This window comes from Podarcis melisellensis (assembly GCF_964234715.1).
Source record: "Podarcis melisellensis genome assembly, chromosome: 2".
In the NCBI taxonomy this organism is placed as follows: Eukaryota; Metazoa; Chordata; class Lepidosauria; order Squamata; family Lacertidae; genus Podarcis; species Podarcis melisellensis.
In genome coordinates this window covers 92,322,422-92,344,348 of record NC_138529.1, presented here as the reverse complement: position 1 = coordinate 92,344,348, position 21,927 = coordinate 92,322,422, and the positions used below count along the sequence as shown (strand labels likewise).

The 21,927-nt window shown below is 43.8% G+C and overlaps 1 protein-coding gene and 1 long non-coding RNA gene across 7 annotated transcripts in view; both read left to right on the top strand.

The window, feature by feature from the left end:
- Positions 1-21,927, top strand: part of CHL1 (cell adhesion molecule L1 like) — a 216,862-nt gene that overhangs the window by 121,678 nt on the left and 73,257 nt on the right. For all 6 annotated transcript variants that reach the window (XM_081901386.1, XM_081901383.1, XM_081901385.1 and 3 more), the window contains 3 exons: positions 14,617-14,798; positions 18,295-18,400; positions 21,390-21,580. In XM_081901386.1, coding sequence (XP_081757512.1) covers positions 14,708-14,798; positions 18,295-18,400; positions 21,390-21,580 — 388 coding nt within the window. In that variant the 5' untranslated portion in view covers positions 14,617-14,707. The remainder of the gene's footprint in view (positions 1-14,616; positions 14,799-18,294; positions 18,401-21,389; positions 21,581-21,927) is intronic.
- LOC309365348 overlaps positions 1-21,927 on the top strand; it is a 110,848-nt gene that overhangs the window by 15,664 nt on the left and 73,257 nt on the right. The gene's annotated exons all lie outside the window — the stretch shown is intronic.

Here is a 21,927-nt window from a genome sequence, read left to right as displayed (position 1 = left end):
TAACACCGCCGTCTTACCTCTGGAGCTGGGCAGGTCTGTAACAAAGTCCAACGCTACCCTCTCCCATGGTTGCTGCGGTGTCTCCAGCGGTTCTAGCAATCCCGCCTGCTTCTGGTGCACTGGTTTGGACCTCTGGCAGATATCACACCTGGCGACGTAGTCCGCCACCTCTCCTCTCATCTGGGGCCACCAAAAGTCTCTAGCCACCAACTCCATCGTCTTTTCTTTGCCGAAATGGCCTGCACTAGGGGCGTCATGCAACTGTTGCAGAACCTTGGCTCGAAGATCGTCGGTGGGCACGTAAAGGGCACCCTTACGAGTCAAAAGTCCATCTTGTAATTGAAACTCATCGTTGTGTCGCGACCCTCCGCGTAGCTCCTCCATCTTAGACTGTGCAAACTGATCCCTTTGCAACGCGCGTCGCACCGCGTCCAGGTCGACTGCGATGGTAGCGCACGTCCACGCCTGCGGTGCGAAAATGTGCTTTGCTGCGATTGGAGCTGCTTCCTCCAAGTATTGCGGCTTTCGGGACAGCGCGTCTGCAATAACATTGGAGTCTCCTGGGATGTATTCTATTTTGAAGTCGAAGTCCGCAAAGAACTCCGCCCAGCGCATGTGTCGCTGGGTCTGCAACTTAGCCGTCCGCCAATACTCTAAGTTCTTGTGATCCGTGCGGACCTGCACCGTGTGCTTGGCTCCTATTAAGAAGTGTCGCCACGCTTTGAAAGCTGCATGAATGGCCAACAACTCCCTGTCCCATATGGTATAATTGCGCTCCGTCTTGCTGAGCTTCCGGGAGTAGAACGCACCCGGTCGCCAGTTGCCTTGTGAATCCTCTTGCAAAAGAACGGCCCCAACCGCTCTATCCGACGCATCGGTCTCTACCCGCATGGGTCTGCCGGGATTCACGTGGAGCAGCTGCTCTTCGGAGGCGAAAAGACCCTTAAGCGTCCGGAAGGACCGCTCCGCTTGTTCGGTCCAGACGAACTTCTTCTTCTTGGAACTGAGGGTGTCAGTGATCGCCGCCGTCGCGTTCGCAAAACCTTTAATAAACTTGCGGTAAAAATTGGCAAAGCCGATGAACCTCTGGACCTCTTTCCGATTTCGAGGGCTTTTCCAGTCCAACAGCGCTTGAACCTTAGCCCTGTCCATGGCCAGTCCCTCGTCGGACAACTTGTAGCCAAGGAAATCAACCTCTCTGACATCAAACTGGCACTTTTCCAACTTGGCGTACAGCCTGTGTTCCTTCAGCCTCTGCAGGACCTCCCTCACGTCCTTATCGTGATCCTCCGGCGATTCCGAGAAAATCAGGATATCGTCGAGAAAGCAGACACACTTTTTGTAGAGGAGACCTGCTAGCACGTGGTGCATAAATGCTTGAAAAACGTGGCTGCCATTTTGGAGGCCGAAAGGCATGACTCTGTATTCGTATGTGCCCAGAGGGGTGAACATGGCGGTCTTCCACTCATCTCCTTTCCGGATGCGGATGAGATTGTAAGCTCCACGTAGGTCCAGCTTGGTGAAAATCTTGCCCCTCCTGACGGTCGCTAAAAGGTCGTCAATCTTGGGCATGGGGAAAGCTTTGGGCTTAGTCAAGCTGTTGATGAACCTGTAATCCACTATAAGCCTTTTTTGGGGCGTGTCCTTCTTCTTCACAAAGAAAACAGGGCTGCCTCCCGCTGCTTTAGATTCCTGGATGAAACCGCGCTTGAGGTTATGGTCTATGAACTCCCGAAGCTCTTGCATTTCGTCCTCCGACATGGAGTACAGCTTGGCAGCAGGCAATTGCGCCCCTGGCACTAAATCAATCGCGCAGTCGTAAGGTCTATGAGGCGGCAACTTGTCAGCTTCCTTCTCACAGAAAACCTCCAAGAAGTCCTGGTACTTGTGAGGCACTGTTTGCACCATACCCAGATGCAACTGCTGCTCGGCTTCTCCTCCCTGATCGGTCTGAAAGCAATGCTGAGCACAATACGATGAACAAAAGTTGATCTGCCTCTGGTACCACGCAACCGCGGGACTGTGCCTCTCCAGCCAACTCATGCCTAACACGATGGGTGTGTCCGATAAGTGGGTGACATTGAAACTAATAAGTTCTCGATGGTTGCCAATCTGCATCATCATGGGAGGGGTTTGCTGCACCACTTGCCCCCCCAGCAACTTCCTGCCGTCCACCGTGACCACGTTCAGAGGCGTCGTTGCAGGCAGGAGCGCCATGTTGTGCTGCTTAACGAACTGCAGTCCCATGAAGTCGGCGTTGCTTCCCGAATCGATCGTTATTGGAACCTCGAGGAGTCTCCCATCAGGCAACTGGAGTGTTGCTGTGAGCAGAACTGCCGGTTTGGGAGGCAAAGGGTCCACGCTCTGCAGTGATGCTGGGGGCTTGTCTACAGATCCGCCTGGCTGAGCCCCAGTAGCTCTGCTTCCAGCCAGGCACTGTCGTTTCCCTGAAGCTGCTCCCCTGGTTGCACCTCTGCTGTTACAGTTGCCAGCGCTGCAGTGTGCTTCTGGAGCCTCTGGGGGCACTCTTTCGCCATATGGTGCGCACTGTCACAGATGTAACACTTCCTGGTTCCTCTAGGAGGCTTCGCTTTGGCTGCACCAGGGACAGGGCTCTGGGATGGCTTCTGAGCCCTAGCACCACCAATCTCCATTGGCTCCTCTCTGTCCTTCCCCATTGGCGAGGGGTGCGCACGGCTGAAGTCCCTGTGCCCAAAAGGGAGAGTCCTTGCTTGCGCACGCGCTTGGGGCCCGTCCTCCTCATGCCACGGACGCCCCTCATGTCGAATTCCAAGAGCTAAAGCCCGTTGCACCACGTCTTCTAGGGTCTGGGGTCTGTCCCCCCTAGCGATCTCATCCTTGATGGGGGGGCTCAATCCCTCCCAAAAAAGATCTCTGACCGGTTTACTGTCCTTTGGCCAATCTAAGGCGGTGAGCAATGCAAAAAATTTAGAGTGGTATTGGCGCACAGTCGCTTTCCCCTGCCTCAGCCCGTGCATTTGACGGCGCGCAATGTCCACATCCACAGAGGATTGAAAACAAGAATCCATCGCTTTGATGAACGCAGTTGAATCGCGACGGGCCGGTCCATCTTCGCGCCACAAATTGCGTAGCCAAGCCCTGGCCTCCCCATGCAGGTGCGAAACAATGAACCCCACTCTCTCCTCCTCATCTTTAAAATCGTGACGGAGTAAGTGCAGTGCATATACAACGTCCGCTCTGAAATTGGGATAGTCTTGCAAGTTGCCATTAAAATGCGGAACTAGGGCACCCCCCCTCCGTCCAAGCGCAATGCCCTCCGCTCTGGATCCTGGGGCCCCCGCCTTGTCCGCGCGCTCCCACCTTGCCTGCAAATCCTGGCACGTCTTCTCCAAGTCGTCATTCTTCTTCTGCGAAGCAATGACTGCCGATGTGAGAGCGGTAACCTGATTCCGCAATGCAACCAGCTGCTCCTCAGCGCTCATGGCTGCTCCCGTTCGTGAGCTTCGCAAAAAAAAATTTTTGCTTTGAGAGAGGGGACTTACTGTCACGGCCACCCAGGTCTGGTCCCAGCTCACAAGAGACCTCACTCCGTTGCAGCTTATTTACAGGAAAAGTTTATTGAAGATTTCTGCTTCTCATACAGTTCAGCATTGTGGCCGTACGTCTGCCACGTTAGACCGCTGAAGTCCCCTCTGACTCCTCCCCTCTTCCGCACCAACTTAATAGCCTGGCTCTAGACCACCTCTTCCTCTCCTTTCTTTTCCGCAGGGTCTTCCTGCCCCCCTGGGTTCCCTCTCTCCGTGACTCGCCTGAGGCTGAATCCTCTGCCGCCTCTTCCCCCCTCTTTCTGGCTTTAGGGCCGGGCTCCTCCCCTGAGCTCTCTCCACTTCCGCGCGCCTCTACGTTTGAACTTGGCGCGCGTACGTTGCTGCTGACCTTTCTTTCGACCGCTACACCACCCCCTGCTCTGCTCTCCACCCTTTCCGGCTGAACACCCTGCTCCAACCCCCTCTCTCTGTTCTCTCCTAATCCTGCTCCCTCCGAGAGGCTGACGACTCCACCCCCTTTACTCCGTTCCGGCTGAGACGTCTCTTGCTTCCTCTGTCTTCCACTGGGCTCCTCTCCGCTTCTCCCTTCTCCTCCCCTTTGCTTGATTAAGGTAACCCCCTTTTGAGAATCCTCTGACTCGCTGCTCAGACTCGTGGATTCCCTCAGAATTCCGTCATCTTCTTCCTCATCCTTCTGCCCCTCCTCCCACTCGCTCTCCGTCTCCTCTGTCATCTCCTCCTCTCTCCCAGAAACCCTGACATATGCTATATGATAATTTATGGACCTAATAGGTATCTAAAGCCATTTTCGCATATTGCCATGCAACCAGTCTGTGCAGAATGTAGGTACCCTATATATAGAAATGAGCAAACCAGTGGTATTTTAGGGAGCAGGCTAGCAGGCAGGGCCCATTACTTCCATCATAGGAGCCTACACAACACAAAATACTGTTGCTGCATGTAGGTTTTATTTTATTTGTGTTTTTTATCTTATATTTTGGAAATGTGCATCCAGTTTCCCCTTTAATTTCCCCTTTAATTTTTTGGGGGGCCCCCAAGAGAGTGGGGCCCTAAGCTATAGCTTGTTTAGCTTATACGTAAATCTGGCACTGCTTCCAGAAATTATAAGGCAAAGATAGAAGCTGAAGTGATGGCTGCAGGGAAGAGTCACAGAGATGGAAAACAGCATCACTTAAAAACAGCACGGAATGTGGGAGGTGAAATAGTTTGCTTTACAGCTCTTGGCCCTAGGAAGATATATTGGTACCTTGCCACTATTGCTACATTTTAGTTGGCACAAATGACAATGATGGTACATGCCATCAAGGTCTGAATGGCCCCAGTTTGCTAAAAAAGACAAGTTATGGTAGGCTGGATAATCAGAAGAAAGAACAAGTATGTTTGTTTTATGCCAAAAAATGATGGGTTACTGTGAAAGGGAGGCATAGTCACTTCCATGGGCTGTGATGAAATGTTTAATCAAAACGTCAGTGAAATAGTAGCTTCAAAATGTGCAATTCTGTACATCCCAGGATGCCCATTTCAACACTTAAATGAAGTTATAAAGCAGCCTAGTCTTATTATCACAGTGAGTCTCATTCCTCCAAAATATTTAGAAACTAGAAAAAATGTATATGTTCATAAGGTTGTGATGTCAGAGTACTGTCACCTAAGACAACTACAGCAAACATGAAGTGTGTACCAACTTGTACAAGGTTTAGAAAATACTATACCATACAATATCAATTTTGCTAAAGATAGGATGCAGATTCCCCACCCCTTCCCATATGAAGGCAAATAAATTGCATCACAAGCCCTTGATTTACAGGTTTTAATTATTATATTTAAAGAGATAAAACTACTCATTATTTTACTGTCCTATCCAATTTTGCCACCTGGTCTCCAATTTGCTTGACTAAAACACGCAAGTCAGAAAAGCTATTTTTTGAAAGGACATCTGGCTTCTCAGTTGGATTGCCATTCAGACCAGTGTATGACTTAAATATCAGAATATTTAGAGGCATGAAATGAGGGCCAGGGCACACACCAAACAGTCACCATGTTGAGCTGAGAACACCTTAAATGGCTTCCCATGCTGGCTGGCTCTGTGCAGCAAGCTGTTCCTGTGCAATTGTTCCCATGCAGGCTGGGCAGTTTTCTCCACATCATCAGAAATGTGTGTGTGTGTTTTCTTAAAAAAAGAAAAGGGTTTGCACTGCTGGGATGGGGGATATTTATATGTTTACTAAATTTATATCTTGACCTTCCTCCTAAATGAGCCCAAGCCAGCAAACACTTCTGCAATAAATAAATAAAAAATACAGTTAAAAAGTGTAATAAAAACAGTGCTATTTTTCTAGAGAAAGGGGTGCTGGAACTCACAATGAATGCCTCCCTTGTTCTCTTATAACAGCGAGAGGTGCCAGAACTGAGTTCTGATGAGTTCTTGCTGGGGGGGGGAAGCCCTGAAACATATTTAAAACATTTAAAAACTAAAACTAAAAACATGGAACATCTAAAACAAATTTTAAAACTGATCAAACCAATCCATCTGCCTGGACAGACCCACTGAATGAGAAAAGCTTTCAACAAGTGAAAGAATACAGTGATGGCACCTGCTTCATGTCAAATAGGCAAGTAGTTCCATAGTGCAGATGTTGCCAAACAAAATGAATTACGGCTTACAAATGGAGAATAGACATTGTGTGGCACTTGCAGAAGTGCATGTTCTGCACATTGAAGTCAGTTCAGCCTGTATGGGGTAAGACGGTCCCTTAAGTAAACTGGTCCCAGCCAATTAAAGGCTTTATATAGTAATAACATCTTAAACTCAGCCCAGTAGTTTGTGAATTGCTTCCTATGAAGTGATTTTGCAGTACAATAAAAGCATATATAAAACAATTCTCTCTATATACACAATTAAAAACAATGAGATATATAAATGTTTCAAAATCAATGACAATGGCTAAAAATCTTTACTTAGAAGACTAGTTGAAAAAGAAAAGTCTTTGACAGACAATAGAGAGAGGGTGCCTCTATCCATTCAACGAGCCACAATGTCCTAATGGTCTGAACATGGAAAGTGGCTTTTGCATGGCAACTTTTTCACAGGCACTGCTCGAGTGTTGTTGATCTAAAGTCCATTTCAGAAGAAAAGAACCAAGCTATAATGAGTCTGTACAGTGCTGCACTTGCTTGCCACAGCAGAACAGAGGCACTGGCAGCAAGGGTAGAAGTGATGGATAACTTGAGGTCCAGAATGCAAAGTCTAATAATGCTGGATGGCTTCTGGAAGGAAAAAAAAGATCTAAGGGGGAAAAAAGCTTGTGAAATATAGAGGGTTGGCCCAATTGCTCTTAACACTGGCACTATTAAAAAAGACTCAGCTTTCTACATCACATTGATCTTGTGGGATCACGTGTGAATGGGATTATTGACTAGCTCCCATCATAATCAAACTCAGACCTACACTGTCAAATGTAGTGACTGTTGTAATTTAGAGACACTTCCTTAGAAGGATAATAGGGGTCGAAGTTTAGAAAGGATTTCTGGAGAAAGGTGAAGCCAGAGCAGGGTGAAAGAAGAGCTACTTTCAAACCTGTTAGTTGTAATTTCATGCTTAGTAAAAACTGTTTGGTGTGATCTTCATGAGAGTGAACCCCTGACTTAATACAACAAGTATATGGAAGCACCTCTGCAAAGGTCAGTGTTCCCCAAAAGAGGTCCACCTCACCCTCTGAGAACAGTGACTTATTACTGAAGCATTTGATTTCCAATTTTCTCTGTCCTAAAATTGTGCTGTCCCCATTTCCTGTTGTGGCCTATTAATGCGTGAACGAGATCATATCTTGATGGATGCCTTGATTGACTGGAATTGATTTTAGACCTTCCCTTAAAGCATATCAATCCTTCTCCGTTCTGCTTTCAGTGGGGATGAATAAACTGTATCCTTGCTTCAGGAAGCTACTCTGTCCACCATATGGCACTCCTGCTGTGCCCATCAGTTTAACGCTAGCCCCAAGCAAGAAAGAAGAGGAAATTAGCAGCCACCAGAGGCAGAAATGACTAGATATGCCAACAAATGGGGAGTATGCCTGAGAGATACAGTCCAAGCTGAAGGAGAATGGTTGCTTTGGAAAATGCTGCATTCATTGGCACTGTTGGTAAAGCAAGTGAAATTGCAGCACTTCAGTAAGTTTGAATGGGTGAGGAGATGAAGGTGATTATTTATGGCAACCCGTGAGGGAAATAAAATATAAAGAGTTGAATGAAAGTTGAACAGGGTTTTTCTAGGCAAGATCTAAGAGCTCACAGAATTGCCGCACAAGTGAGGTTCTGAATAAGTCATATTTGTTGATTTAATAGGGGATAATCCAAAGCTTGTGGTATATTTTGCTGGACTGCTGCCTGCCATTCTGATCATTCAAAGTCAACTTTGAATTCAGGACTGCCAGTGGCAAAATTTCCCCCTGTTGTCACGTCCCACTTTTTTCATGATCTAGGTCTGTAAGGTTGTACTTGTGGTGGTATTATTCTCTTTAAAAAAACCACAACTTTAATTGAACATTACAAAGAACCAACGCAACCACAGAGAGTTATTTCATTTATCCACCAGTGTAATATCATGAGCACTCTGCATGTGAAAATTCATATTATCACAAGGAATCTTGTGCAAGTGGGCTTCTTCCACATAGGAGTTTGAGAGATTGGGGGATATAGAGTTTGTTAAGCTTTGTTTATGAAGTAGAGGAAAGCAAGCCAAAGCGCTGTGGCTTGTTGTTTGCTTGCAAATCACAGTCTGCTTTTTAAAATTATGGTTTGCTGTGCATCTCTAAACAGAACGTCTTTCTTTAATTATGGTTTGTTTGGCCATCCCATTCCAGAACCTCACCAAGCTGCAAAGACATGAGGCAAAAACATCTGGAAAGCAATAGATTCTTTGCAGAAACAAGCCATGAATTGTTTGCTCATCTGTGAGATGGTTTGTGGTCAATTGAACAAATCATGCCTTAACATTATGTGTGGATAATGCGGTAGTTTGAATGAGGTGGGGTAGGAAAAGTACTTTGGATATCAACAAATCCTGTTTTGCTCTTGAAAACTAAGGCCATACCCACCAGAGCTCTGTTTAATTCAGTTTTTGTCATCTCAGCACAATGTAGCAGTGCATACACTTTGCTACTGGTCACACAGAACAGCGACCACATATCTCACACTTATTGTGTAATATTCAGCATATTTAATTTCTGAAATTAGAAAATTATTTTAGAAGGTTTATCTGGCCATTTCATTTATCTGGCAGCCCTGAAGCTCTAATTTCTAATTGCCAATGACTTTTATGTAGCAACCTTTTAACATGGCAAATTAAATCTGTATTTAGCTAAAGTAAAGGTCATCTGTAGCATTAACTATTGCCAAACTTGCACAAATCCAATTATATTATTTTTTGTTTGCTGCACTGTATAAAAACTTACAAGATCTAGATTTGAGAGCATGGTTTTTTTATGGGCAAAGAGACAAATATCTTAGAAGGCTGTATTTAGTGGTACAATGTAATTTAGTTTTCTTGCAGCAAAACTGTAATCTGAGATTTTGGCTTGTCATGCTGTTAGAATTTATGAGCTATTTTTAATACAGCAATTACATGTGGTGAAAATTGCTCAGGAGCTTTAGGAGATAAATTGAATTTTAATATTTTCTATCCTGTTTGGTTGTCCAATATTTTTTTATGATGTATTCCAGGAAAAGGTAATGTACAATACTGGAATCAAGAACGACATGGCTCCTTTATAAACTGGTATATTTTGTGGAAATGGCAAGCTGCAAGCAAAGGGCATCTCATTAAACAAAGAAATGAGCTGTCCTCAAAGCAATCAGTATTTACTATTAGTCAAAGGGTACAGTAAATAATGAATTGTAGGTGAGGAGTTATGGGTAATTATCCACAGTGAATTCAAATTATTTGCTTTTTAAAAAAACCTTGAGCTGAGGAAATGGGAGAGCACAGCAAAGAAAGAGTGATACATTCGCTGCATCTCTAATATTGCCTTCGTAAGAAAGAAAACATCTTTACTGGAATTGGTGACCTTTTGTTGATTTAACGCCACAGGGTCTTCTCTCCTGGGCAGCCTAACTTATACAAACAACTTCATAAAACTGCACAAAGGGCTCACCAGCCGTTCTATATTCCACATTCACTGTTGTAGAGGCATTTAGAGGTGAGGGGCATCAGTGGGGCACTAGAGGTATGCATGGGCATCAGGCTTTGAAAAGCTGGTTTCACTGGATCAAACTCCTCAGTTTTGTTGAATTAATTACACTAAATAGTTTTAATTGAATTTCCAGTGAAAGCGCAATTAAATTTTTAGTGTTTTGAGTTTTATTGTCATTATCTTCCATAGAGGGTCATGCAAACCACTATTCAGAATGCTATTTATGGGGTATGGTATTGGGGCTGAGTTTATTGAACCAAGCAGGTGGTGGTCTAAAACCATTTGGGAACCATTTCCTTAAAGCTTCTCCTTTCCACCTCATGCAGCTACTCAGCTCACTCTTCATCTTCCCAAGCCATTTCTCTCTCTTTATTCTGCAGTCCCACTTTGCATCCCTGTTTTTACCTTCACCCCATGTTCATTCTTCCTCCTTTTGTGCCATACATCCTTCTGCGTCTCCCTTCTCCCACACATTGCAACTACTATGCTCACTATCCCTCTTCTACCCAACTATGAATCCACCATCCCCTCCTATTATTCTGAACCTTTCACACCACTGCTTTCATCTTCAACCCCATTCCCATGCCTCCTGCCCCTCCTTTTTTGCACCCCCATTTTCACCTCTGCTCCCTTTCCCCCCTACCTTCCTCCTTACATTTCTCAACTCTGTCTTGCATACAGATCAGACCCATTTCCATGCCTCATCTTCTCTCCTATTGTGCAACCCCCTTCACAACATGCCATTATCACTGCCACCCATTTCCCCCCATCTTCTCCTTTGTCCAACTCTCCCTTTCACATGGTACTGGATCCATGTTTTAGGTGGCTTTTGGGCCTTGAATACATCCACTTTCTTCTTAACTGTTCATTCGCTTGTCCTTTTCCTCCTAGCCTAGTTTGCACCACAAGATGGAGGAAGCAAAGCAGGTATGCTTATTGTCCATACTGTTGGTATTTGCTTATAGGCTCCAGAAAGGCCGTTGAGCAGGTAACAACAGCAAGGAATAGTAGCAGCAGTTACTGGAATCTAGCAGTTGGCAGCAGGACCCCTTCCATGGCTTGGGCCTTAACAGGAGCTCAACAAAGCTATTCCCTGATTCTAGCCTTGTATGCATTGATAATCAAAGTGGTGACTTTCTTCCCATCTAGCTACCCACATATTAATGGCAAGTGTAGAAAGTTTGGGGGAAAGCGCTGACAGACTTGACTTCCCTTTTATTTTGCTGAGCTCTTAAACTAAGTAGCTTCCTGAAGATCAAAACAATTGGAGTAAAGGGCACATTTAAAACGTCTCTAGAACTGTTGAAAAATGTCACAACATTGCAATTTTCCTGCTATGCATGGAGGCAGAAAGTTCCATGTTGTTTGATGTCATGCTGCCACTTTAAGCTACACTAAATACTCAGATACTCATAGCTGAAACCCATATTTGGAACAATACTAAAATTTCTGCTGTTTGGGTATGATTGTGCGTGGGGCTTTTTTTGGTGGTGGTGGGATGTGGGGGAAGGTTTTCTCTCAGATTGAACTGGTGGGTGGAACCTGTTTGAAGCTCTTCAAAAGCTTAGGAGCCAAAGGCGAATCCCGCAACAGGCCAATTAGTGAGTGCAGTCAAACTTTTCACTTAGATTGAAAGGCATGTTACTTTGGGAAGAAAATAAAGGAAAGGAAAAGAAATGGGATAAGGTTTTCAAGGATCCTGCTGATGAACTGAAAAGTTGTTGCGTACTTATTGCCATTTGAAGCTTCATTTCAGTATGCAGAGTTTATTCATTATTGCCTTGTCTTTTCCCTGCAGAGCTTAGGACAGCATTCCTAAGATTATTCCAGTCTGTGTGTAGGTTAGCATGGCTGCTGTCAGAAGTATCAGAGAGGCAATGTGATGTACAGTGGTGCCTTGGGTTAAGAACTTAATTCATTCTGGAGGTCCATTCTTAGCCTGAAACTGTTCTTAACCTGAGGAACCACTTTAGCTAATGGGGCCTCCCACTGCCACTGCGCCACCGCCACACAATTTCTGTTCTCATCCTGAAGCAAAGTTCTTAACCCGAGGTACTATTTCTGAGTTAGTGGAGTTTGTAACCTGAAGTGTCTGTAACCTGAGGTACCACTGTAGTAGTATTGGACTAGGACCTGGGAGTCCAGGGTTCAAATCCCCACTCACCGGGGCCAGTCACTGCCTCTCAGCTTAACATACCTCATGGGGTTCTTTTGAGGACAAAATGGTGAATTGAAGAACCATGTACACCATCTTGAGCTCCTTGGAGGAAAACGGTATTTAAATGGAGAAATAAGAATAAATAATTCTTCCAAAAGTTAGCACTGCAGGGCAGCTGCTGGCTGCCCACACTTTTGAACAGCAGCTGCTAGCTCCGGCTATGTGAGAAGCACAAGACATTTAAGAGCATATGAGCACAGGTACAATCTTAACTTTTGCTTGCACAGCAGGAGCACCAACATGACTAGTTGCACCCGCATAAGGTGGCAAAGGAATGCATTGCCTGTGACACTGCATTTCATTGGGTATGGATGGGCTGGCCCAGATAGACACCAGCTGCTAATGAGGGGACTGTTTGGCCATTCCCTGTGCTGCCTGGTTACTGCAGCTGCCTGTGACTCTATAGTGGGCATATGGAGCCCTGTGGCCCTGTAAATTTGTTGGACTCCAGTTCCCATCACCCCTGACCATTAGCTATGCTGGTTGTTGCTGGTGGGATGGAGTTCAACAGCATCTGGGGGTTCACAATTTCCTCATTCCTGATGTATAGATCCATAATAACTTGCCCAAGCCTATCTAATAAGCACAATGGCTGGAAGATGGTGTACATTCTGGTCCAAAAATATGTGCATATGCTTATACTGTGATCTAGTTTGAATCTGCTCTGGTTCAAATCCCATCTCATTTTCAGCTTTGATTTTTGCCGTAGGGAGAGGGGTGGTGGGAGGGAGCCTCTGAATATGAAATTCCATCAAAGCCCCACTCATTTAATTCTGGCATTGAGTCAAAAAACTGCTGAGATCTCCATAATTTCTACCCAGTTATAAACCAATGGCCTGTAACACCCTCCCAATAATTGCTGGTCAGCCAGCTGTTTCTTGCTGTCTCTCTGGGGCTTTATAAGTGTCACTTTCTGGCTGCCTGCCTTCTTCCTCTGAATGATAAAAGCAAAAGGTAAGTCTGCTTCTCTCTAGTTCAAATTGTGCTCCAGTAAAATTTCTGCTCGGATAAATGGGCACCAAACCTTCCATTAGGATAGCCGCTGACTGCCAGGCCAAGACTTCTCTTTCCTTATCTTGGGGTATTTTTCTCCTAACAGCACTTTTAAATGCCGATCGTTTTTTATTATTGTTTAGTAACATTTGTATTCTGCTTTTCTTCCAAAGAGCACAGGGTAGTTAACGGCTTCTTGCCTGCTCTCATTTTATCCTTACAACAAACCTCTAAAGTAGGTTAGGTGGAGACTGAGTGAGTTTATGGGTGAACTTCACGACTGAGGCAAATTTTACTGGGGCAGGTGGGACACCCATAAAAAACAACAACTGTCAAGCAATGATTCTTTCTTACGGCACTGAATATTTAGCAGAGAGACCAACAAAAAGCCACAGTATTCCCCTACCCCACCCCCATAAGCCTGCATCTTATTTTGAAACATTTTTGAAATGTTTAGCAAGAGATGTTAAACAGGAATGGTTGGCCGGGGAGGTGCACTACTGCACACCTGGCCTCCTGAAAACAGCAGGTAGTGATAAAGAGAGCCAGTGTGGTGTAGTGGTTAAGAGCAGTGGATTCATAATCTGGTGAACTGGGTTCGCTTCCCCGTTCCTCCACATGCAGCTGCTGGGTGGCCTTGGACTAGTCACACTTCTCTGAAGTCTCTTAGCCTCACTCACCTCACAGAGTGTTTGTTGTTGGGGAGGAAGGGAAAGGAGATTGTTAGCCGCTTTGAGACTCCTTAGGGTAGTGATAAAGCGGGATATGAAATCCAAACTCTTCTTCTTCATCATCATCATGGTCACTTAGGAGGAGGGAGAAGGTGGTGGCTGGGAGGTTGGAGTTGTGCAGTCACATTGGCAGTAATGCCGGATTGGTTTCCCTCTCTGCCACCCACTCCTGCTGTTAAAGGGTTATTGGAGTTTTGACATTTGCTTCCTCTGTTGGCAGCAAGTTTGATGTTTTGGCTTTTTGCTGCCTTGCCCTTATTATGGGGCACATAAGAAGGTCTGAAAGCACATGGGGTCTGAAGGCACCTTGCTGAAGTTAAGCAAGTCTGGGTGCTGGTCTGGTCAGTGGCTGGATGGGAGACATGCTTTGGGTTCCACAGTGGAAGAAAGTGGGATACAATTGTAGGAAGTATTCATAGTCACTGATATATCTATATCTGGAGTTGTATTGTGGGTGAGTGTAGGGGACCCAGAGCTTCTTAATACAGTGGTTTCAACAACGAAATGAGGCAAACTTTCCTGCCTGAACAGCACGACTGAAAGATGTTGAAAATATGAGCTATGAAAAATCTTATTTATGATCCCTATGTTCTTCTTTAGATTCTTTGTAATTGCTTACCAAATTGCATTTAATTGAGAAAAAAATGAATGGAAACTATTACAAATGAGGCAAAAAAATTAGCCACTTTTGCATGTATGCAAGCAAAAAAAAAAAGTAATTAGATTTCTGTGGTGTAATTGATTTTGTTAAGCCCCCCCCCCCTTTCTGAATGTGGGATCAGAAGTGGAGGGAGAATAAATTAGAATGTGTATGTTACTATGATTTATGTTTCAGCTTATAAATCTTGACTATTTCTTCATTTTCCTAACAAAATTAGAGCTGATGCCTTGAATTTATTTATGTGGCTTTCTCTCTGTGCTGCCATTTTCAGGCTTTGCTCTCCAGGAGTGTTTTAAACGGAACAAGAGGAGAACTGCAAGGCACTTTTCAATCTGTTTGGACTCCCTGTTTACAGAAGAGAGATGGAGATGCCATCAAACACAAAAGGGGCCGCTGTGTGCCTGCTTCTCTTTGTATTAAGTTTGGCAGCGGCCATTGAAATCCCTCTTTCTGGTAAGTTGTAGCTATTTACTGAATGTTCTCCTGCAGGAGAACAGATTAAATCGTCCAAATGTGCTGTTTCCATTTTGAGCTTTGTTATGCTCCAGTGTGGCCTCTGGGGAATTTGTATGCGATAGAAATGCAAGTTTTGATTTCTTTTCTCGATTGGTTCATGCAGTGCAGTAAACAGGTGCAAACAGCTCATTGTTTGTTACAGTGGTCACTTATGCAGCACCAGAAGAATAAGAGGGCAAAGGAGCACGCAGATTTGCAATATTCATATGTGTGGATGCAGCTTTAGAAGTAATTGCTGTCATTTAAATTGAAATACAAAGCATTTCACCCTAGTGAGATTGCTCAGGTGGCTTGTGGGCCTGCTTTTGAGGTGCTATATGTGATGGACAACTATGAAGACATTTCCCAATGTGAGGAATTGTTGCAGCATTTAGGATTTTTTTTTAATTTAGAGAAAATGTGAGTAAGAGGTGACATGGTAGAAGGCAGAAATTTATAAAATAATACACGATGGGAAGAAAGGGGATAGAGAAAAAGCCTTTCTACCTCTCTTGCAACACTGGAACTTGTGAACATTCATTGAAGCTGAATGTTGGAAGATCCAGGACTTCTTCATGCAGTGCAGAGTTAACCTATGGAACTTGTTTCCACAGGAGACAACGCTGGCCACCAACTTCAATGGCTTTAAAAGAGGGTTAGGCAGAGGACTAGGCTATCAACAATGACTAGGCTCTACCATCTCTGTCAGAGGCATTGTGCATCTGAATATCATTTGTTAGGAATCACAGGTGGGGATTCCTGTTGTGCTTATGGCCATTGTGAGAACGTTATGCTGGACCAGATGGGTCGTTGGCCTGATCCAGCAAACTCTTCCTATATTCTTAAGAACCCACTTACAGTTGGCTTGGCATCCCAGTGAAACATAGAACCCAAGGTGGCTATATCAGTGCCAGACATTAATTATATAACCCAGTGGTTGAAAATTCACCCCAGAAAATATTGCTAAATAAATTTACTGTATGCATGTTTTGGTCTTGGGAATCTCTCCGGGCCTTCTTATGCCACCTCCACTTTGCAAAGATAAGGGTTTTTTACTGTTTGTGGAGATGAGAAACAAGAACAAAGGCGAGGGGAGAGGAGAGTTTTGACACCCTTTTCAGAGGGTAGCTGGACGGGCCTAAATGGGCTCCATTTTTTAGTGTTTGGTCTTGTGAGTTTCCATGTTCTTTACATTTTTGAACCCTCTCAGTTCAAGTGTTCTCCTCATCACTATGAATGAGTCTGTCAGTGCCCAATAGTGGACCATTCCAAGATCCCCTTAAGATAGTAATCGGTGATGAGTTGGTAGAGTAGATCTCAGGGTAAGAACATCAAACCAAAATTTAGGAGGTGAATTGTTAGAAAGAACTCTTTCTGCAGTTTACCATGTTTTGTTGATGCTTCATAATGTCCACCAGCATACCATGCAGCTCTCATCTGTTTCTACCCACAATGCACCTGCACATTGTGACCCAATTATGTACATATGTGGCCAAATTAACCCAATCAATGTACTGCAACCTAAGCAACCAACCAACCAATCAACCTACCAACCAGAGAAGGCAAAACAAACCACACCCCTTGGCCAATCAGGCAAAAGCACCAAAAGTTCTTATTGGATTCTCACTGGGACCACCTAACCCTACCCTGCTACATGTGAGGTGGACGGGCAGGTTTCTGTCTTCCAAACCACTGCTAAAGGGAGGCATGCATGCTTTCATTTAATGCTTCAATATACTTCTCCATCCATGGGGTCCTTGCTAGCAAACACCTCATATCAGCCTCATGCCTCATCTTAAAAGATTGGTGGCAAAGCTCATAGGTTGTGGAGTACTTTTTTATTTTGATACACAATGCCATAACTAGATAAGAGTGCACACTTGCAATCTACTTTGAACATGAAAAGACTGAGATTAAGAAAGTGCAACCCCATTTTAATTGAAAACAGATTTAGCAAATATTTTTTTAAAAAATAAATTAATTCCTTTGGTCTCCATTCACTAAGAGAATGAATTATTTCTTCAGATCATATTCAAATTCCCTGATAAATCACATAATTGGAATTCTGGTCTACCTGTTCCCAGACTATTTGACTTTTCTCTGACCCTACATTTCCATTTGATTCTTAATTTCTGTTAATGAAGCTTTTCATGGTTTTAATAAACATGAATTATATTTGGCTATAAACAAGCTGGGCAAAGCATGGCGGCGTTGGAGATGTAGAAGACGAGATACCATATGGTGCAGCAAGATACCACATTTCATGAGAGCACCGAGTTTTCTGGTTCACTGGGCTTAAAGAGTTTCTAGCCAGTACCCTAATATTCATTCCTGTAATTTATAACGGAGTGGTAATTCTATTATGGTCAATTACTCTTCAGGGCCCAATTTCCATTTTTATAGTTTGGTTATGTGGAGATTCACAACACTTTAATTTCTTCAGGATTAAAAAAATGTAAATGCATGAAATAGAGGATTTGCATAGTAGTAAAGCCCAGTCATCCTACCGTGGAAAGTGGGTGGTCCTGAATGATGATGCCAATGGTAACTGAGGTTGTTTATGTCGGTATCTTGAGCAGCACATGGACTTTGGTTGGGTAACAACTTCTCTTCCTTAACTATTAATTTGAATCCAATCCTGGCATTATTTGTAGGGTTTTTATTTTAAAAGGGGGGGGGGAGGTGAATTACATTTAATGTGCACACAATATAAGAATGCAAGAGCAGAAAGAAGAAAAGAAAGAAGAAAAGAAATTTACAACCTCTGTAACAATGGGAATAATGGTTTACTGCCACCCAAAGTCTATTATCCTTGAGTCATTTGTTTCTGCTGCGTTCCTTGGGGCTATATGGAAAACCCAAACAAAAGACCTTGTATTACTCATAGGGATGTTTAGAGAACTCAGTTTTGTGAATTCCAATATGAACAAAACTGATCTACCACTTCCCAGGCCAGTGTGGAGGCTGGACCTTCGTGTTTTCATGCCTTAGTTACTTATTTCAACCTTTTATATACCGTTTAACGCTGCTCACTTATCAGGTGGTGTACAATGGAGATACAAAAGCAATACAAAAGATAAAACCAGTTGAACCATAAAATCAGGAAAACCTGCTTGAAATGCTTGGTAATTTTTCTAAGAAGTCTCTGCCACTAAATACAGTTGGGAGGGAGCTCCATAGAACTGGGCCCATGATGCCATATGCCTGAGCCATGGGAGATATGAGCACTGTGAGCACTGTCTCCTGCAAAGGCCTCGGTGATTAGGCAGGTATATAACATATTTTCTGTCTCCCAGTGGAGATTTTGGCCCATCCTCCCCCAAAGTATCAAAATGTGTTGGAATAGAACTCTGGTTATTCATTCACCCCCAATGCAAATAAGCTATTTGCAATTGACATATGGGTTACTCTTCCATTTTTCTTTATTTGACCACATGTCCTGGTTCTGTTTCAGTACGGCAACTCCCGACAATTACAGAGCACCCAACCGATCAAGTTGCATTTCCCTTCGATGAAGAGTTTACAATCAAGTGCGAAGCTATAGGGAACCCACATCCAAGGTAAGTGTTTTGCAAAAGCTGGTTTAGGGCTGACTGTATGTGCACCCCCTGCATGCCACAGTTGGGGTGAGAGAGAATTGGCAGGCATCACTGTAGGCGAGGCAAGGTATGCTATGTATGGTGTGGGCCAGTGTGGTGTAGTGGTTAAGAGCGGTAGATTCGTAATCTGGGGAACCAGGTTTGCGTCTCCGCTCCTTCACATGCAGCTGCTGGGTGACCTTGGGCCAGTCACACTTCTCTGAAGTCTCTCAGCCTCACTCACCTCACAGAGTGTTTGTTGTGGGGGAGGAAGGGAAAGGAGAGTTAGCCGCTTTGAGATATCAAATCCAAACTCTTCTTCTTCTTCTGTCTTAACTTGCAGATATATGGTACTTATTTAATTGTTTTAATTACATTTCTATATCATCCTTCATCTGAGGATCACAGGGTGGTTTAAAATATAAAAACACATAAAAATACATACCATAGTAACAAACAAAAACAATAACCCACACGCACCCAAAGTTTAAAAGGCCATAGGTTATTTAATTAGCTAAAGGCCTGGGAGAAGGGGAAGGCTTTTGCATGGCACCTACCGTATTTTTCGCTCTATAAGACGCACCAGACCACAAGACGCACCTAATTTTTGGAGGAGGAAAACAAGAAAAAAAATGTTCTGAATCTAGGAAGCCAGAACAGCAAGAGGGATCACTGCGCAATGAAATCAGCAATCCCTCTTGCTGTTCTGGCTTCTGTGATAGCTGCGCAGCCTGCATTCACTCCATAAGACGCACACACATTTCCCCTTACTTTTTAGGAGGGAAAAAGTGAGTCTTATAGAGCAAAAAATACGGTAAATATTTATGATGAAGGTGCCTGGTGAGCCTCCCTGGGGAGAGCATTCCACAAGCTGGGAGCAGCCCAGAAAAGGCCTCTTCTTGTGTTGCTGCCCTCTGGACCTCTAATGGAGGAGGCACACCAAGAAGGGCCTCAGAGAACGGCCGTTGTTACCCTGATGTGGGCCTGAAGAACTAGAAAAAGAGCTTGCTGTCACCCCTGGCCCAGCCTCTTAAATTCTCTGGTGCCTGCCCACCCTCCCTGTGCTACAGCATAGCTTTACAGCTTATACACTTTAGGGGCCAAAAATGAATATTTGGCCTGGAAATGGAATTAGACAATGTTTAGGGGATTTCTTTTTCTTTTGGGGGGCCTCTCTGTACTGCACTGTGCACTGTGGGGAGTTTAGGTTGGTCACAATTTGGGCTGGAGAAAGACAGCGATAGATGGGGTAAATCTGCCTTAAGGTAAAGGCAGATTCCAGAAATTTGCCTTTCACATAAATAAACAACTGCACAGTACTCAAGATCTCATAGATTAATAACTAAGAGTTAAAACAAAAACAATAGTGATCAGAGATAGTGATTTTAAAACTTAAAAGCATAGCTCCACTTTTGACCCACTGGCCCTGACTCACTGATCAAATTCAGGCATAACAGCCTCAGCTTAATAAACACTACAGATGTCCACATGATCTCACTACTGATCTCCACTTCATATTGCAATTTGCACTAGTGAAAGATTAAATGAATGCAGTAGGAGGCTGTGGTTTGAACAAGCCATTATAAAGGCATCAAAGCTGGTGCAGGAGAAGGCAGGGAGATTACATGGGCATGACAGCATTCTTGGCTTAATAAACCATGGTTTATTAGGCTGAGATGGTTTGAATCACCCCTGAGGTTCCTATTCGGGAAAGACCTGGTGGCTAGTGCAAGTATAATGCCATGATTTACTGTGTGCACCCTTAGCAAATTATATGAAGTGTATAATAGAAATCAGAGGGTAGCAGCTGTCTACATGCCTTTTGCATAGCTTTGCCTTTTGCACGTGGGCACACACACACACACACCCTCTTTGTAGTAAGAGGTCTTATGACGATTCCCATCAGTGAGTCTACTTCCACAATCTTATTAATCTCAAATACAATATAATGCTATGACACAGTTTGTGTGCTATGAGGATTCCAAATGCACTCATCCACAGCATAAACAGATTTTAACACACATTGTTAATAAAACTACCGTAATTGCGAACAGGGATGTCACATTCTCTAGGGCAATGAATGAAAAACCTATTACTGTCCTGATCTGACTTTTTGGTGACTCACAACTGATAAAAATACTAGCTCAGACCATTCCTGTGGAGCAATTTTCCATTTGATTTATCTTCTACCTCATCTTTTTTCATTTTCTTCCATGCCTAAAAAGAGAGAGTCTAGCTTCACACACTGTCCTTCCTATTTATAGTCTGTAACTGACTTTACTGATTTTAGGATGTAGAGGTGACAATTTTATCTTAAGGATGCTTGGATTCATAGTCCAAGAAATACTGGATGCAAGAGGGTCTTTAGCAGTAGGTCACCATTTCCCCCCAATGATTTTTGAGCATGCAGCCTCCTTTAGCTTTGCCTTTTGTAATCCATAAAGGCACACTGTCTTGCTTATGGTGGGGGAGATTTCTGAACACTTCCAAAGAATCTTGAAATCTTTGAACCAATGGCCACTAGTCCCCAATGGTTTTCAAGGTAAGCAGATGAGAGTTCATCCATGTTTTCATGTTACCCTATTTTACACATACGGAACTAGTGAATCAAAGATTTTAAAAATCAATCTAGGTTTCTTCTCAACAACCAATTTTCCTATGTGCAGATTTTTTTTTCCCTTTGGAAAAGCATTCATCCATTCATCCCCCCAACTTTAGCTGGTAGTGACTTTTGTGAGATATAGTTAGAAATTAAGGCTGCTCCTTAATTTTAGTTTATTTATAGAGAGCTGTCTTGACCCCAATTAAAGAAAAGGGGAATATTAATGTTTTAAATGATTTATTGACAAGATGAGATAAAATAAAATCAAATAAAATAGAACACACATTCCTGCTACTTCTTAAATCTTCACCTCATGGGCCAAAGGTGAATTGCAGCCAAGTTCTTCATTGTATACTCTTGTCATTTCAGCTTTACCTGGAGAAAGGATGGGAAAGTATTTGATCTGCAAGGTGACCCAAGGATACTGACATCAAACAATTCCGGAACATTTGTTGTTCGGAACCGTGGAAACATCTCCATTTTCCAAGGAAGGTATCGCTGCTTGGCTTCCAATGAGCTAGGAACTGCCATGTCAGACGAGATTGAACTAGTAGTTCCAGGTAAGTGTTTATTTGTGCTAATTTGATGCATATCCCAAAGAACAAAACTACAGCTTGGGCTTAATATACTTTTCACTGCACTGTTTGTTTTTACTAATGATACATGGAGTGATTTGGGATTCACAGGAGCACTGCTCAGGAGCGCTGAGGTGTTAAAAGCCACACTTGTTTCATTTTGGAGAAGTTACACACTTTTCTTAAGGACTCCCTATACTATGGTTGAGCTTAGAGTACTCTGTTCAGCTGCTTTCTCTAAGGAGTATTTGAGCGTACTTCAAATGGGACTAGGTTTACCGTCTCTGCAAGAGTCGCTGCAACAGCACAAAGCAATATTGGTGTGGCAATAA